This window comes from Bombina bombina, chromosome 6 (assembly GCF_027579735.1).
Source record: "Bombina bombina isolate aBomBom1 chromosome 6, aBomBom1.pri, whole genome shotgun sequence".
Classification (NCBI taxonomy): domain Eukaryota; kingdom Metazoa; phylum Chordata; class Amphibia; order Anura; family Bombinatoridae; genus Bombina; species Bombina bombina.
In genome coordinates, this window is record NC_069504.1 from 1,031,576,494 (window position 1) to 1,031,593,623 (window position 17,130).

The 17,130-nt window shown below is 38.1% G+C and overlaps 2 protein-coding genes across 3 annotated transcripts in view; one reads left to right on the plus strand and one right to left on the minus strand.

Moving 5' to 3' along the window:
- POLR3B (RNA polymerase III subunit B) overlaps positions 1–7,349 on the minus strand; it is a 791,018-nt gene extending 783,669 nt beyond the window's left edge. Inside the window, exon 1 of the mRNA XM_053719663.1 lies at positions 7,247–7,349. Coding sequence (XP_053575638.1) covers positions 7,247–7,318 — 72 coding nt within the window. The 5' untranslated portion in view covers positions 7,319–7,349. The remainder of the gene's footprint in view (positions 1–7,246) is intronic.
- Positions 7,350–7,856: 507 nt separating this feature from the next.
- Positions 7,857–17,130, plus strand: part of IKBIP (IKBKB interacting protein) — a 41,909-nt gene continuing 32,635 nt past the window's right edge. Inside the window, exons 1-2 of one of the 2 annotated variants that reach the window (XM_053718769.1) lie at positions 7,857–8,373; positions 13,475–13,592. In XM_053718769.1, the coding sequence (XP_053574744.1) occupies positions 8,171–8,373; positions 13,475–13,592 (321 nt within the window). In that variant the 5' untranslated portion in view covers positions 7,857–8,170. The remainder of the gene's footprint in view (positions 8,374–13,474; positions 13,593–17,130) is intronic. The other variant, XM_053718770.1, reaches the window with a different exon arrangement.

The following is a 17,130-nucleotide window of genomic DNA, read 5'->3' on the forward strand; positions in this document are numbered from 1 at the left end:
ATATATATATATATATATATATATATATATATATATATATATATATATATATATATATATATATATATATATATATATATATATATATAAATATATATATATATAAATACATATATACATACATATACACACACACACCAGTGATGGACATAGATCACTGGTTTTCAAACCTGTCCTCTGGCTTCCCTAACAGACCAGATTTTCAGGTTTATTTTGGGCAAGAGCAGGTAAAATAACCATGGCCTAGATTTGGAGTTTGGCGGTAGCCATGAAAACCAGCGTTAGAGGCTTCTAAAGCTGGTTTTAGGCTAACTCCGGTATTTGGAGTCAGTCAAAAAAGGGTCTAACGCTCACTTTTCAGCCGCGACTTTTCCATACTGCAGATCCCCTTACGTAAATTGCGTATCCTATCTTTTCAATGGGATCTTTCTAACTCCGGTATTTAGAGTCGTGTCTGAAGTGAGCGTTAGAATTCTAACGACAAAACTCCAGCCGCAGAAAAAAGTCAGTAGTTAAGAGCTTTCTGGGCTAACGCCGGTTCATAAAGCTCTTAACTACTGTGCCCTAAAGTACACTAACACCCATAAACTACCTATGTACCCCTAAACAGAGGTCCCCCCACATCGCCGACACTCGATTAAATTTTTTTAACCCCTAATCTGCCGACCGCCACCTACGTTATACTTATGTACCCCTAATCTGCTGCCCCTAACACCGCCGACCCCTATATTATTATTTATTAACCCCTAATCTGCCGCCCTCAACGTCGCCTCCACCATAATATCACACTAATATACACATTATCGCCTCCACCTGCCTACACTTATTAACCCCTAATCTGCCGACCGGACCGCACCGCTATTATAATAAAGTTATTAACCCCTAATCCGCCTCACTAACCCTATAATAAATAGTATTGACCCCTAATCTGCCCTCCCTAACATCGCCGACACCTAACTTCAAACATTAACCCCTAATCTGCCGACCGGAGCTCACCGCTATTCTAATAAATCTATTAACCCCTAAAGCTAAGTCTAACCCTAACCCTAACACCCCCCTAAATTAAATATAATTTTAATCTAACGAAATTAACTCTTATTAAATAAATTATTCAATTATTCCTATTTAAAGCTAAATACTTACCTGTAAAATAAATCCTAATATAGCTACAATATAAATTATAATTATATTATAGCTATTTTAGGATTAATATTTATTTTACAGGTAACTTTGTATTTATTTTAACCAGGTACAATAGCTATTAAATAGTTAAGAACTATTTAATAGCTAAAATAGTTAAAATAATTACAAAATTTACCTGTAAAATAAATCCTAACCTAAGTTACAATTAAACCTAACACTACACTATCAATAAATAAATTAAATAAAATACCTACAATTACCTACAATTAAACCTAACACTACACTATCAATAAATTAATTAAATACAATACCTACAAATAACTACAATGAAATAAACTAACTAAAGTACAAAAAATAAAAAAGAACTAAGTTACAAAAAATAATAAAATATTTACAAACATAAGAAAAATATTACAACAATTTTAAACTAATTACACCTACTCTAAGCCCCCTAATAAAATAACAAAGCCCCCCAAAATAAAAAAAATGCCCTACCCTATTCTAAATTACTAAAGTTCAAAGCACTTTTACCTTACCAACCCTGAACAGGGCCCTTTGCGGGGCATGCCCCAAGAAGTTCAGCTCTTTTGCCTGTAAAAAAAAACATACAATACCCCCCCCCAACATTACAACCCACCACCCACATACCCCTAATCTAACCCAAACCCCCCTTAAATAAACCTAACACTAAGCCCCTGAAGATCTTCCTACCTTATCTTCACCATACCAGGTTCACCGATCGATCCAGAAGAGCTCCTCCGATGTCCTGATCCAAGCCCAAGCGGGGGGCTGAAGAGGTCCATGATCCGGCTGAAGTCATCATCCAAGCGGGAGCTGAAGAGGTCCATGATCCGGATGAAGTCTTCATCCAAGCGGGAGCTGAAGAGGTCCATGATCCGGATGAAGTCTTCATCCAAGCGGGAGCTGAAGAGGTCCATGATCCGGATGAAGTCTTCTATTAACGGCATCTTCAATCTTCTTTCTTCGGGAGCCATCATCTTCCATCCGACGCGGAACATCCATCCTGGCCGATGTCTGAACGACGAATGACGGTTCCTTTAAATTACGTCATCCAAGATGGCGTCCCTCGAATTCCGATTGGCTGATAGGATTCTATCAGCCAATCGGAATTAAGGTAGGAATATTCTGATTGGCTGATGGAATCAGATTGATCTCGCATTCTATTGGCTGATCGGAACAGCCAATAGAATGCAAGCTCAATCTAATTGGCTGATTGGATCAGCCAATCGGATTGAACTTGATTCTGACTGGCTGATTCCATCAGCCAATCAGAATATTCCTACCTTAATTCCGATTGGCTGATAGAATCCTATCAGCCAATCGGAATTCGAGGGACGCCATCTTGGATGACGTCATTTAAAGGAACCGTCATTCGTCGTTCAGTCGTCGGCCAGGATGGATGTTCCGCGTCGGATGGAAGATGATGGCTCCCGAAGAAAGAAGATGCCGTTGATAGAAGACTTCATCCGGATCATGGACCTCTTCAGCTCCCGCTTGGATGAAGACTTCAGCCGGATCATGGACCTCTTCAGCCCCCCGCTTGGGCTTGGATCAGGACATCGGAGGAGCTCTTCTGGATCGATCGGTGAACCTGGTATGGTGAAGATAAGGTAGGAAGATCTTCAGGGGCTTAGTGTTAGGTTTATTTAAGGGGGGTTTGGGTTAGATTAGGGGTATGTGGGTGGTGGGTTGTAATGTTGGGGGGGGTATTGTATGGTTTTTTTTACAGGCAAAAGAGCTGAACTTCTTGGGGCATGCCCCGCAAAGGGCCCTGTTCAGGGCTGGTAAGGTAAAAGAGCTTTGAACTTTAGTAATTTAGAATAGGGTAGGGCATTTTTTTATTTTGGGGGTCTTTGTTATTTTATTAGGGGGCTTAGAGTAGGTGTAATTAGTTTAAAATTTTTGTAATATTTTTCTTATGTTTGTAAATATTTTATTATTTTTTGTAACTTAGTTCTTTTTTATTTTTTGTACTTTAGTTAATTTAATTGTAGTTATTTGTAGGTATTGTATTTAATTAATTTATTGATAGTGTAGTGTTAGGTTTAATTGTAACTTAGGTTAGGGTTTATTTTACAGGTAAATTTGTAATTATTTTAACTATTTTAGCTATTAAATAGTTCTTAACTATTTAATAGCTATTGTACCTGGTTAAAAAAATACAAAGTTACCTGTAAAATAAATATTAATCCTAAAATAGCTATAATATAAATATAATTTATATTGTAGCTAAATTAGGATTTATTTTACAGGTAAGTATTTATCTTTAAATAGGAATAATTTATTTAAGAAGAGTTAATTAATTTCGTTAGATTAAAATTATATTTAATTTAGGGGGGTGTTAGTGTTAGGGTTAGACTTAGCTTTAGGGGTTAATACATTTATTAGAATAGCGGTGAGCTCCAATCGGCAGATTAGGGGTTAATAATTGAAGTTAGGTGTCGGCGATGTTAGGGAGGGCAGATTAGGGGTTAATACTATTTATTATAGGGTTAGTGAGGCGGATTAGGGGTTAATAACTTTATTATAGTAGCGCTCAGGTCCGGTCGGCAGATTAGGAGTTAATAAGTGTAGGCGACGTTGTGGGGGGCAGATTAGGGGTTAATAAATATAATATAGGGGTCGGCGGTGTTAGGGGCAGCAGATTAGGGGTACATAGGGATAATTTAAGTAGCGGCGGTTTACGGAGCGGCAGATTAGGGGTTAATAATAATATGCAGGGGTCAGCGATAGCGGGGGCGGCAGATTAGGGGTTAATAAGTGTAAGGCTAGGGATGTTTAGACTCAGGGTACATGTTAGAGTGTTAGGTGCAGACGTAGGAAGTGTTTCCCCATAGCAAACAATGGGGCTGCGTTAGGAGCTGAACGCGGCTTTTTTGCAGGTGTTAGGTTTTTTTCCAGCTCAAACAGCCCCATTGTTTCCTATGGGGGAATCGTGCACGAGCACGTTTTTGAGGCTGGCCGCGTCCGTAAGAAACTCTGGTATCGAGAGTTGCAGTTGCGTTAAATATGCTCTACGCTCCTTTTTTGGAGCCTAACGCTGACATTATATGGGCTCTCAATACCAGAGTTATTTTAAAGGTGCGGCCAGAAAAAAGCCAGCGTTAGCTACGCGGGTCCTTACCGACAAAACTCTAAATCTAGCCGCATGTTTACTAATCTGCTGATTATTTCACCTGTGATATCCTGAAAATCTGGCCTGATGACAGATTTAAAAAACAGTGACATAGATAGATCACTCACACCAGATTAGGTTTCTAAGTTACAGAATTTACACTGGATTTTCATACCAATCACTTATTAAGAAAGGTGGGTTATTAAAGAGGATGCAACCACAAATCAATACATATGCTTCCTGCATGCACTGACAAATGTGCTTTAAAGGGACATGAAAACCAAAATTCGTTTTTCATTATTCAGATAAATACAATTTTTAAAAAAAAGTTTCCAATTTACTTCTATTACCAGATGTGCTTCGTTCTCATGTTATTCTTTCCTAAAGAGATATCCAGATAGCTAGAGTGCACATGCCTGCAGCACTACATGACATGAAATAGTGCTGCCACCTAGTGCTCTTGCTAATGTATAAAACTGCTGCAGACACGTGCACACTCCGTAACTTACCTCTCTGCTTTTCAACAAAAGATAACAATAAAACAGAAATTTTTACAATAGAAATAAATTGGAAAGTTGTTTAAAATTGTATGTTCTATCTGAATCATGAAATAATTTTTTGGGGGGGTTTATGTCCCTTTAAATGGGTTTTTATCAGCAGAAATATTTGAAGGAACATTAAACAGCTGGGTACAGTAGCCAAGTAACTACTCACCATGTTATTGTTTTCTCCTGTACCTGTATCTCTCTTCAAATCCATTCTCTTATTTCAACCCATTACAGGTACTGATTAAGCTCTGCATCTTCATATTGTGCTCTGCCTTCTAGGGATGTGCATAGCTTTGCACCCGGTGAGAGAAGCGGTGCTCATTCACAAATCATTACTGGCTTTTACACAGCTGTACTTTGCAATTTCGTTAAAGTGATGATAAATCCTAGCGTTTCGAAAATGCTAGGATTTACCATCACTAAAAATAAAGGCGACCTTCATTCATCAGGCATTAGGCTGTAGGCATGAATAGCTATTGGCTAAGAGATGGAAACGTGACCTCAATAAAAAAAAAAAAAAAAAGGGGAGCAGTACCAAGGGCCACTTAGCTAAGCAGTGAAGTTATGGCGAAATAAAGGCACCTTTCATATTATATATATATATATATATATATATATATATATATATATATATATATATATATATATATATATATATATATATATATATATATATATATATTTATTTATTTTTAAACCGATGAATGAAGGTAGCCTTTATTTTTAGTGATGGTAAATCCTAACGTTTTTGAAACACTAGGATTTACCATTACTTTAAGCTTTTCCCTTAGTTTAAACGCTGCACAAATAAAATTAAAAAAAAAAAAAAAAAAAAACTCAGAAATAGAGCACCAGGCTGGCACTGAATAAATGTACAGTTTCTGCTCTGTATTGTGCACACTAAACTAAAGTGCAGGATACAGCTTGTCAAAATGACAATGTCACCGCTCTGTGAATGAGCACTGATTCCGTCACACAGTGCAAGATGAAAGCACCCAGAATGAAGATGCAGAGCGTCGATAACTGGCACTTATAAGGAGTAAAATAAGAAAAACAATAGCACGGCAAGTAGTAACCATTTTATTGTAGTTGTACCCAGCAGTTTAAAGGGATAGAAAGGTCAAAAATGAAATGTGCATGGGTGCATTTCAATTTGAAATATAAGTGTTTTTGCAATGTTATTCCATTAGTAAAAATGCTTCTAAAAAGTTAATACTGTTCTTCTGCAGCATACGCACATATGCTGTAAGGGCCCATGCGCCAATATTTAAACACCACACCTTCTCAGAATGTCAGCATCAGCTTGTATGACACTAATTACATCTTCAGAAGCAACGCACCACAGTCACCACTCTGAGCATGCATAGTATTTAAAAACTGGTGCGCGGTCCCTCATATGATACGTGTGTATGCTTTTTACTAGAAGCCTTTTTGCAAATAGAAGTATATTACAAAATGCTTATATTTCAAACTGAAATGCACCCATGCACATTTTATTTTTGACCTTTCTATCCCTTTAATATCTGCTTAAAGAGACATGAAACCCACATATTTTATCTTTCAAATAAAGCATACAATTTTAAACAACTTTCCAATTTACTTCTATTACTGAATTTGCTTTATTCTCTTGGCATCCTTTGTTAAAAGCGCAGCAATGCACTACTGAGCTAATGACAAGAGGCGTATATGTACAACCACCAATATGTAGTGCTTTGGTACTCAAGTGTACCTATGTATGCTTTTCAAAGGATGCCAAGAAAATGCAGCAAATTAGATAATAAAAGTTAAATGGAAAGTTTTATTAAATTGCATGCTATCTGAATCATGATTCAGGTATAGCCTGCAATTTTAAACAACTTTACATTTTGCTTTATTGCTCCATTATCAAGTAGTAAAAGGGACAGAGCATCATGTGTTTTCCGTGACTTGTTATACTAGCTTTAAAGTTTAAAATGTAAGGTGAATTGCTTCTTTAGGTTTATTTTTTGTATATGTTATACTATTCAAATGGGTTATGCTTGCAGGGAGAGCTGACATCTTTAACTTTTTTTTTTTTTTTTTTTGCTCTCTATACAAAATAGCGTTGTTATCTTATTCCTCTCTGATTACTGATAAGCAAAAGTTGCTATTTTAAGTGACAAAATAAAGATAAAAGTAGCTATGTGTAAAAAAAAAATATTAATACACTCCAGCAGGTAAAAGTGATAATTTGGAGCACATTCAAGATTTTAATTAGCAATTAAAAGTAGCATTCAGTCGAAACCACTATAAATCCATTAGCTTGCACATGAACTCTTATTTATGAACATGCGTATGGCTATAATCTGACATGTCTGCCCTAAAATGCTTTTCTCACTTTCCAGTGAGAGGCGAGTGAAAACAAAGTTGGTAGACGTTTGGTAAAGTAATCCCATCTCACCTCTACTGTGTCAACGGGAGCTAAGAGCTCCTCCTGGCTCAAATTCCCAAACTCTTCCTCCAACACATCCATTCCTGTACTCAACAAGCCAAACACATGTGAAGCACAACTGTGCAGCACTAATAATCCTCCCCTATGGTACACAAGCAATGAGGACGCGTTAATAGTTCCGTCTACTCCAAAGGCTGCAATGCGCCCCTTCAGCCATCTTATATTTGGGCAAACTTCCATTACCTTATATAAAGGAAGTTTGTGTATATATAACATTGTGGTTTCATCACATATAACGTATGTTTAAAAAAAAAAAAGTATCAAGTTGCTGCCACATCATTTAATTTTAAATAAATATAATTAAAAGTAAAAAAAAATGTTTAGCATCATTAATGTAATTACGAAAATTAGTCTCAAATCACTATTATAAAATGAAAAATAAAAGTATAAACAATTACAAGTAACACTATACTTTATTCTGGTTTTAGGTTCTATACGTCTATTTCATTAGCGTATGTGTTTGTAAACTTTGAGCAGTATGACACAGTTATCGGAATGACACACAAAAAATATAGGTGATGCACTCAAAGCGATGTAAATACACCCCCGAAACACGTAGGTTCTAGAATTGTTCCACCCAGGCCCCCTTAGCCAGGTAACAACTAGAGATGCTTTAGGGTTAGAGCACTAAGCTGTCTGGGTGCCACATCTACAGGCTGTGCTACACAGAGGGCGGTGTGTTCCTGTACTCCAGCAGCTAATAAGTTAAAAGGGCAGTCATTTGCTCACAAGTCCGTTATAGGTTACCCAGGATACAGCTACAAAGTTTACTTTTACAACGTAGAAGTTATGTTAAATCTATTTCTTTAACATAGCAAAAGTTTAGGCTGTAGTTTTTTATGTATAGCTAGATATATTGTTATAGATCTTATAATGACTAACGTAGTAAAGCAGAGAAAGAAAGGCAGCAATGATGGGAAGGATGCCCAGCAGACTACCCCAGCCGCCGCACCAAGGACACAGACAGAGCCGCAGGGAGCGGGGGATACTCTAGTCAGTGGTCGTAAATCGCCGTGCCCGGAGCTCAGGACGCTGTTGTGCCTGGTGTGCGTAGCGATCTGTGCGGCTATGACTTGGTAAGGATTATATTAAATTAATAAATCAGAAGTAACTTCATCATCACATTTACACATAATAATACCCCTGCCTCTTCCCCAGCACCCTTACACATACATCTACAGCCTCATATATACCCCAGCACCCTTACACATACATCTACAGCCTCATATATACCCCAGCACCCTTACACATACATCTACAGCCTCATATATACCACAGCACCCTTACACATACATCTACAGCCTCATATATACCCCAGCACCCTTACACATACATCTACAGCCTCTTCCCCAGCACCCTTACACATACATCTACAGCCTCATATACCACAGCACCCTTACACATACATCTTCAGACTCATCTACCCCAGCACACTTACACATACATCTACAGCCTCATATACCACAGCACCCTTACACATACATCTACAGCCTCATCTACCCCAGCACACTTACACATACATCTACAGCCTCATATATATACCCCAGCACCCTTACACATACATCTACAGCCTCATATATACCCCAGCACCCTTACACATACATCTTCAGACTCATTTACCCCAGCACCCTTACACATACATCTAAAGGCTCATATATACCCCAGCACCCTTACACATACATCTACAGCCTCATATATACCCCTGCACCCTTACACATACATCTACAGCCTCATATATACCCCAGCACCCTTACACATACAGCTACTGCCTCATATATACCCCAGCACCCCTACACATACATCTATAGCCTCATCTACCCAGCACACTTACACAAACATCTATAGCCTCATCTACCCCAGCACACTTACACAAACATCTATAGCCTCATCTACCCCAGCACACTTACACAAACATCTATAGCCTCATCTACCCCAGCACACTTACACAAACATCTATAGCCTCATCTACCCCAGCACACTTACACAAACATCTATAGCCTCATCTACCCCAGCACCCTTACACATACATCTACTGCCTCATATATACCCCAGCAACCTTACACATACATCTTCAGCCTCATTTACCCCAGCACCCTTACACATATATCTACAGCCTCATTTACCCCAGCACCCTTAGACATACCGTTACCACCTCCTCTACCCCAGCACCCTTAGACATACCGCTGCCACCTCCTCTACCCCAGCACCCTTACACATATCTACCATCGCCTCTACCCCAGCATCCTTACACATATCTACCATCGCCTCTACCCCAGCACCCTTACACATATCTACCATCGCCTCTACCCCAGCACCCTTACACATATCACTACCATCTCCTCTACCCCAGCATCCTTACACATATCTACCATCGCCTCTACCCCAGCACTCTTAGACATACCACTACCACCTCCTCTACCCCAGCACCCTTACACATATCTACCATCGCCTCTACCCCAGCACCCTTACACATATCTACCATCGCCTCTACCCCAGCACCCTTACACATATCTACCATCGCCTCTACCCCAGCACCCTTACACATATCACTACCATCTCCTCTACCCCAGCATCCTTACACATATCTACCATCGCCTCTACCCCAGCACCCTTACACATACCACTTCCACCGCCTCTACCCCAGCACCCTTACACATACCACTTCCACCGCCTCTACCCCAGCACCCTTACACATACCACTTCCACCGCCTCTACCCCAGCACCCTTACACATACCACTACCACCGCCTCTACCCCAGCACCCTTACACATACCACTACCACCGCCTCTACCCCAGCACCCTTACACATATCTACCATCTTCTCTACCCCAGCACCCTTACACATATCTACCATCGCCTCTACCCCAGCACCCTTACACATATCTATCATCGCCTCTACCCCAGCACCCTTACACATATCTACCATCGCCTCTACCCCAGCATCCTTACACATATCTACCATCGCCTCTACCCCAGCACCCTTACACATATCACTACCATCTCCTCTACCCCAGCATCCTTACACATATCTACCATCGCCTCTACCCCAGCACTCTTAGACATACCACTACCACCTCCTCTACCCCAGCACCCTTACACATATCTACCATCGCCTCTACCCCAGCACCCTTACACATATCTACCATCGCCTCTACCCCAGCACCCTTACACATATCTATCATCGCCTCTACCCCAGCACCCTTACACATATCTACCATCGCCTCTACCCCAGCATCCTTACACATATCTACCATCGCCTCTACCCCAGCACCCTTACACATATCACTACCATCTCCTCTACCCCAGCATCCTTACACATATCTACCATCGCCTCTACCCCAGCACCCTTACACATACCACTTCCACCGCCTCTACCCCAGCACCCTTACACATACCACTTCCACCGCCTCTACCCCAGCACCCTTACACATACCACTTCCACCGCCTCTACCCCAGCACCCTTACACATACCACTTCCACCGCCTCTACCCCAGCACCCTTACACATACCACTTCCACCGCCTCTACCCCAGCACCCTTACACATACCACTTCCACCGCCTCTACCCCAGCACCCTTACACATACCACTTCCACCGCCTCTACCCCAGCACCCTTACACATACCACTACCACCGCCTCTACCCCAGCACTCTTACACATACCACTACCACCGCCTCTACCCCAGCACCCTTACACATATCTACCATCTTCTCTACCCCAGCACCCTTACACATATCTACCATCGCCTCTACCCCAGCACCCTTACACATATCTACCATCGCCTCTACCCCAGCACCCTTACACATATCTATCATCGCCTCTACCCCAGCACCCTTACACATATCTATCATCGCCTCTACCACTGCCTTTACCCTAGCACCTTTACACATACTGCTACCACCGCTTCTTCCTCAAATCACTTTGGCATACTGCTACCACCGTCTCTACCTTTTATTTCAAAATATGCATTCTGCTTATTAAAGTGAAGAAAAAAGTGTTGTGAAACAAATGTAAGGTAATTTACGCTGAAAACAGTGTAATTTGATTTGTATGTGCTTTAACAAATGTTGCTATTAATGCAGAGCGTTCCCTGCCACACACACACACTTTCTTGCAAGAATCTGCATTTTAGTGAGCTTCATTACTTTTTATGAAGCTAAGCTTGCAACTGACCAGGAATTGATGGCTCAGACCCTTTTCTTTGATTATTCGATGAGGTCTGCCCATATGAGGGTCAAAGTGACATGTCTAGCTGTGCTAATACATTTTTGATCACCAGGCCCGATGTGTATAAGCCTGTAACATATAAAAAATGATATAACTGCTACAAATGAAAGGATATTGCACTCAAAAAAAATCCATCACTATCATCCATCTGATGAAGCAATATTTAAACATTTTGATATGTACTTTTTGCTCTAAATTAATATTGCTTTAAATTAAACAGAGTGTGTGTATATGAGAAGTGGGGCCACCCGTGGGGGCCTTGTGGCTCCATAGCACCTGTGTTTGTCAAGCTCAGCAAGCAGCCATACAAAAATAACCCTAATTCTTATTGGAAATGTTGCATTCCAGATCAAAGGATATCAAATCAATAATGATGTTAAAATGTTCTTAAAAATGTATTGTTTGTTGTTGAAATGTTCCAGTGGCCATGCTGTGAGTTTGTTGCACATTGTTATAGCTTTGAAAATGAGATCAGCTGGGTTGAAGTTTTATCTAAATTGCAATACCAACTATTAATACTGTTCCTATCAAACTTCTAAAATGGACACTGTACTGTAAAAGTTTGTTTCCTCTTAATGTGTTAACAGTGACTTGTCAAACCAGCTACAAATTATTACAAGTACAAGAAATTGTTCCTTTAGGATTTTTTTGTATTTGAAATAGCTGTTTTTGCTAATTGAAACTATAATCTGTTGTTTGCAAATGGGCTGAGTCTGTATGAAGAGTTGATCTCTTTTAATTTAAACTCATCTCACTATACACATAGGCCAATACTTTTGTACTACATTAATTTACTTACATCCAAGGCAGAACATACAGTGATCTGAGATGTCATCGCAGAAAATGCAGCATGTCTGCAGAAAGAACAGGACACATGCAGGAACTGTTAGTGCTTGAACTTTCAGAAAAAGGTGAATAGCGTCCCAAGAGAGTATATAAAAAGTATGAATTTTATTCCAACAATTAAAACGGCAAAAAAGTATAATATAAAAGAAAAATGTGTAGATCAGGCTAACGCGTTTCGGCTAGCTGTTGCCGTAATCATAGACTATTATGCTTGAACTTTGTAATGCTGCTCCACATTAGACAGTTCTCTTCTAACAGAGCTGTGCTCTGGTTGCAGTATGTACGTTTTCCTCAACACAGTGCATCCCGAGCAAAGTGCTGTTGGGGAGATTTTTTTTAAACCTGCCTCCTAGCCTTTCCCAGTCTTCAAAGCTGTTTATTCTGAATGTAAGACGTTAGTATGAGCATTGCATCTTTTTTATTACTACATTTCTATGTTAGACCAAGAGAAAAGGAAACCGATTTATTCAAGAGACATTTTAAAATTTATTTTTTGTATGCAGCTAATTTGCAATGCAATTTATATTATAAAGCATTAAAAGTTGCTTTATTCTTCAGTTAACCAACACATTGCAGTTGAACTGGTGCCTTAGTGTAACTGTCTAATTTAAAATTTTATTTTATTTTAAAATGACCTGCAGAACAATTTTCACAAAAAAAAAATCTCATCGCAGAAAGTGAAGAAAAGTTCTGCCTCTGGGCTTACATATGATCTATATAATCAGACTCTCTTGTACACGTCACTGCTCATTTATATTTTTTCTGCATCATTATCCTTTACCATTTTTCTTGTTAAGACCTGGAAGCTTGATGCACCTGTACAATTCAATTCATTCCACCAAAATAAGATGGTTACTGCTCTTTTGGCTTTGGAATGTATTTATGTGTGAGATATATATATATATATATATATATATATATATATATATATATATATATATATATATATATATATATATATATACACTGCAAATAAATATGGAATTAAACAAAACACATTATAGACAGAACATTTAAGTGTATAGTAAAGTTTTAAATTTTTTTAGAAAAGAAATGTGCAGCATGACTATTTAATAGGTATTTAAATACTTTTTGTATGCCGCAGGCTTGTCATCCAACAGTCTCGCAACCTTGCAGCTATTGAACTAAAATATCAGTCTCTTCAAACAAGACCGTCTGCTTTAAATGAACTGGAGGATAAAGTCAGGCTCCTGTTTGGAAAGGTAACTTTATCATTTTTTTATTAATATTATTAAAACACTGCAGATAAAGTTCTGTATACAAATAAATCATGATTAATGACACATTTGCTTTACCTTTTAGAATTCGTCACTTGTCAGTTGGTTTGTAAGATGTTGGGTTAATTTATAAAGGTTAAAGGGACATGAAATAATGTAATTTTAGACTTTCAAAATATACGTTTATGATCTAATTTTCTTCTTTCTCTTATTATCCTTTATTGAAAAGCATACCTATGTAGACTTAGGTGCATAGGGAACTAATGGAAACTAGCTGCTGATTGGTTGCTGCACAGGTATACTTCTTGTCGTTGGCTCACCCATTGTATTCAGCTAGCTCCCAGTAGTGCACTGCTGCTCCTTCAAAAAAAGGTACTAAGAGGATGTAGAAAATGTGATAATATAAATCAATTGGAAAGTTGTTTAAAGTTGCATGCTCTGTCTGAATTCTAGAAGAAAAACTTTGGGTCTCATATCCCTATAAATTGAATGTTATATCTGACTTTTGTAGATTTTTTTTTTTATTGATTACACTTATGATGTAGATGGCCGTCCAATATCATCCACCAGTGTGCATTTAGCACTGGCTTCTGGTGTTATGGAAACCAGGTGTAAAAATCATGTTTCATTTGATGAGGATCTTAAAGAAATGTAAATATTTATTGGGTTTTAAATCTAAACAGCGGAAAGGGACTTTTTACCCTTTTTTTATATCATGTACAAAAAAGAACAGCTAATGTTAAAAATACTTTTTGCATGAGAAAAGGTTAAAGGGACACTGAACCCAAATGTTTTCTTTCATGATTCAGGTAGGGCATGATATTTTAAGCAACTTTCTAATTTACTCCTAGTATCAATTTTTCTTCGTTCTCTTGCTATCTTTATTTTAAAATCAGGAATGTAAATCTTAGCAGCCAGCCCATTTTAGGTTCAGCACCATGGATAGCGCTTGCTTATTGGAGACTTACATTTACCCACCAATAAGCAAGCATAACCCAGGTTCTCAACCAAAAATGGTCTGGCTCCTATGCATCACATTCCTGCTTTTTAAATAAAGATAGCAAGAGAACGAAGAAAAATTGTTAACAGGAGTAAATTAGAAAGTTGCTTAAAATTGCATGCTGTATCTGAATCATCATTCAGATAGAGCATGACATTTTAAGCAACTTTCTAATTTTCTCCTATTATCAAATTTTCTTCATTCTCTTGGTATCTTTATTTGAAATGCAAGAATGTAAGTTTAGATCCCGGCCCATTTTTGGTGAACAACCTGGGTTGTCCTTGCCGATTGGTGGATAAATTCATCCAGCAATAAAAGTGCTGTCCAGAGTGCTGAACCCAAAAAAAGCTTAGATGCCTTCTTTTTCAAATAAAGATAGCAAGAGAACGAAGAAAATTTGATAATAGAAGTAAATTAGAAAGTTGCTTAAAATTGCATGCTCTATCTGAATCATAAAAGGAAAACATTTGGGTTCAGTGTCCCTTTAAGCGAAAGCTGTTGAAACTGAAATGGGAAGGTCATGTGTACCACTAATATACAAGTATCTATTGTGCAATGTCTTATAGAGACAAACCCCACATAATAACTAGTTTAAAGGGATACTAACCCCATTTTTTCTCTTTAATGATTCAGATAGAGCATACAATTTTAAGAAACTTTCAAATTGACTCCCATTATTAATCGTTCTTCATTCTCTTGCTGGAATTTTTTGTGCAGAACCTGGGTATGCTTGGTTGTTGGTTTGCTAAATGTAGCCACAAATAAGCAAGCGCTATTCAGGGTGCTGAACTTAAAATGGGCTGGCTCCTAAGCTTTACGTTCCTGCTTTTTAAATAAAGATTACAAGAGAATGAAGAAAAATTGATAGTAGGAGTAAATAAGAAAGTTGCTTAAAACTGCCTGCTCTATCTGAATCAATAAAGAAGCAAATTGGGTTTAGTGTCCCTTTAATCAGCACATGATAATCAATAGTTTAAACCACTGTTATAGATTTTGTAATGCTGTCATTTAAATTGAGTTTTACCAAATAATTGTTGTCATCTGTGTTGTTAATAACAGTATCTGATCACAAAGTCTTACATTTGTATCTATTATAAAGCAATTTTAACAAAGTCTCTCTGTTTTGGATAGGTTGTGTTTATGTGGTCTTCATAATGCTAGTGCTGTCGTAGGCATTTTTATTCACTGAGTTGTTTTGGTTACCCAAACATATATATTGTTCCTTTATGTCTTGTATATTAAGACTATAAACAACTTTTCAACACCAATGTTTAAAGGGACTTATTCAGCACTAATTGGCGAAAATGCAAGTTTGTGAATAGCACTGAGACTGAGATAAGGGGGCATTGTGCAGAGGCTTAGATACAGGGTAATCAGAGGTAAAAAGTGTATTAATATAACCGTGTTGGTTATGCAGAACTGGGCAATGGGTAATAAATGGATTATCTATCTTTTTAAGCAATACAAATTTGGTAGTAAACTGTCCCTTTAATTTATTATTTGCTTGTATAATAGGGAATTAAGATGGTAATCCAGTCATTTTGTACAGTGGACTTATACATTAAAAGAGACAGTCTAGTCAAAAATATATTCATGATTCAGATAGGGCATGTCATTTTTAAACAACTTTCCAATTTACTTTTATCATCAATTATGCTTTGTATTCTTATTTGAAAGCTAAACCTAGGTAGGCTCATATGCTAATTTCTTAACTATTGAAGGCCACCTTTTATCTCAGTGCATTTTGACATTTTTTTTCACAACTAGAGGCAGTTAGTTCATGTGTACCATATAGATGATATTGTGCTCACGCACGTGGAGTTACCAAGGAGTCAGCACTGATTTGCTAAAATGCAAGTCTGTCAAAAGAACTGAAATAAGGGGGCAGTCTGCAGAGGCTCAGATACAAGATAATCACAGAGGTAAAAAGTGTATTAATATAACAGTGTTGGTTATGTAAAACTGGGGAATAAAATTATTATTTCTAATTTTAAACAACAATTCTGGGGTAGACTTTCCCTTTAAACCTATGGTGCCCCTTTATTAAGCACTTTTTTTCTGTTATTTACAAAGGAAGCCAATCAGAGGCTTTATCAACCAACCATGAATGTGTACTGGAGTATGCTGCTGGCTGCTTGTCACTAGAAGATACAGTATGCAATTCTGTCTATCTGCTTCAGTATTTCTCTGTTATGTGGCAATGAACAGCCAGTAGCACACACCCAGTCACACTAATGTCTTGGACTCAACTACAGCTTTGAATTACCCTCTTCTTAAAACAGTGCACCAGAGTAGATGGCCCACCAAGGTTGTACAAATAGTTGTGTTTAATTTATGCTTGTAAATAACATATACTCTTTTACACTACTAGTTTTTAATTATTTTTAATGGAACTTAAGACAGGTGAGGGTGTAGCTCACTATGAAGCAATATACCAGCCCTATGGTTGCTGACAAACCTTATATAAATTATATATTGTCACAGATCAATATCTGACTACTGTTAGATGGGTTTCCACTCCAA